Source organism: Trichechus manatus, unplaced genomic scaffold (assembly GCF_000243295.1).
Source record: "Trichechus manatus latirostris isolate Lorelei unplaced genomic scaffold, TriManLat1.0 scaffold00069, whole genome shotgun sequence".
NCBI classification, from domain to species: domain Eukaryota; kingdom Metazoa; phylum Chordata; class Mammalia; order Sirenia; family Trichechidae; genus Trichechus; species Trichechus manatus.
This window is the reverse complement of record NW_004444005.1, coordinates 13,440,997-13,442,028: the sequence shown is the minus strand read 5'-3', so window position 1 is coordinate 13,442,028 and position 1,032 is coordinate 13,440,997. Positions and strand designations below refer to the sequence as shown.

The following is a 1,032-nucleotide window of genomic DNA, read 5'->3' as shown; positions in this document are numbered from 1 at the left end:
AGCTTCAGTGACTCCAGGGTGAAAAAGATGCTGTCGTCAATCACCCCGTTTCGTCCACAGAGGCTGGAAATGCAGACCTGGGACACAGTCATTGCAGCACTGAGCGTGCAGCTCTAACCTCTCTCCTCCCCATCAGGGGCCCAGCCCGGCCAGCATGCTGCAAACTCCAGCTGAGCGTATGGTGACACCTCACCCGGCACCTGACTCTTTGGGGGTGAGCTCTGGTCTCGGATGAAAACCACAGCTCTGGATACTACTAAACGAGTGTGAACCGGGGAGGGGAGATGAGACAGTGAAGGGCTGAGGGACAGGGTGCTAAGTTGATGCTCAGCCATGCCAACTGAACCCCCTGCTCTCACACCCGTCGCAATACCCAAACCACGCCCAGTTCTGACAAACAAGCTCAAACCCACACCCCACCCATGCATCCCCAACAATTCTCCAACACACGTTCTTTCCTTCGGAGGACGTTTAAGGCGTGCACGTAGAGAACAGGGTTTAGAACTTCCTCGTGTGAGTACTCTGTCACCCTGTTTCCTTAAGGAAGTGCAGCAGGTCTAGCAGAAGCAGAGGACAAGAGTGACCCGCACTACCTTGTCCACGCGCTTGTATCGCAGGGGCTTCACGGTGACAGCCTCGCTGCTCCATGTGCCGGGCCGGATCCAGTACTCAGCCTCTACCCAGTCTCCCTTGCAGGGCTGGAAACCTAGGACAGCAGAGAGGAAGCCAGGCATCGTTTAGTGCTGTAACACCGGAGTGCAACACACTGAGACGTCTCTACCATCTCTGGGGTACACGTGAGCATTCAAAAGTGCTCTCTAGATCTTCCAGGCAACAATGGCGCTATAGTCAGAAGCACCACGCAGTCCCTCCGCAGCAAAGATCAGAAAAACTAAGTCAAACAGAGTCACGCGTCAATCCTGAAACCCTGCGCATCAAATGAAGAGATAAAGAACTCAGCCAAGCATCAGATGGAATAAGAAACTGACCGAGAACTGACAGCAAGGAGAGATACATGCAGAGTTCCCCTAT

General features: G+C 53.9%; 1 protein-coding gene across 1 annotated transcript in view; it reads right to left on the bottom strand.

Annotated features, from left to right (window-relative positions):
- Positions 1 to 1,032, bottom strand: part of MOV10L1 (Mov10 like RNA helicase 1) — a 102,949-nt gene that overhangs the window by 86,743 nt on the left and 15,174 nt on the right. Inside the window, exons 4-5 of the mRNA XM_023734521.1 lie at positions 594 to 706; positions 4 to 77 (exon numbers count right to left, since the gene is read on the bottom strand). Coding sequence (XP_023590289.1) covers positions 4 to 77; positions 594 to 706 — 187 coding nt within the window. The remainder of the gene's footprint in view (positions 1 to 3; positions 78 to 593; positions 707 to 1,032) is intronic.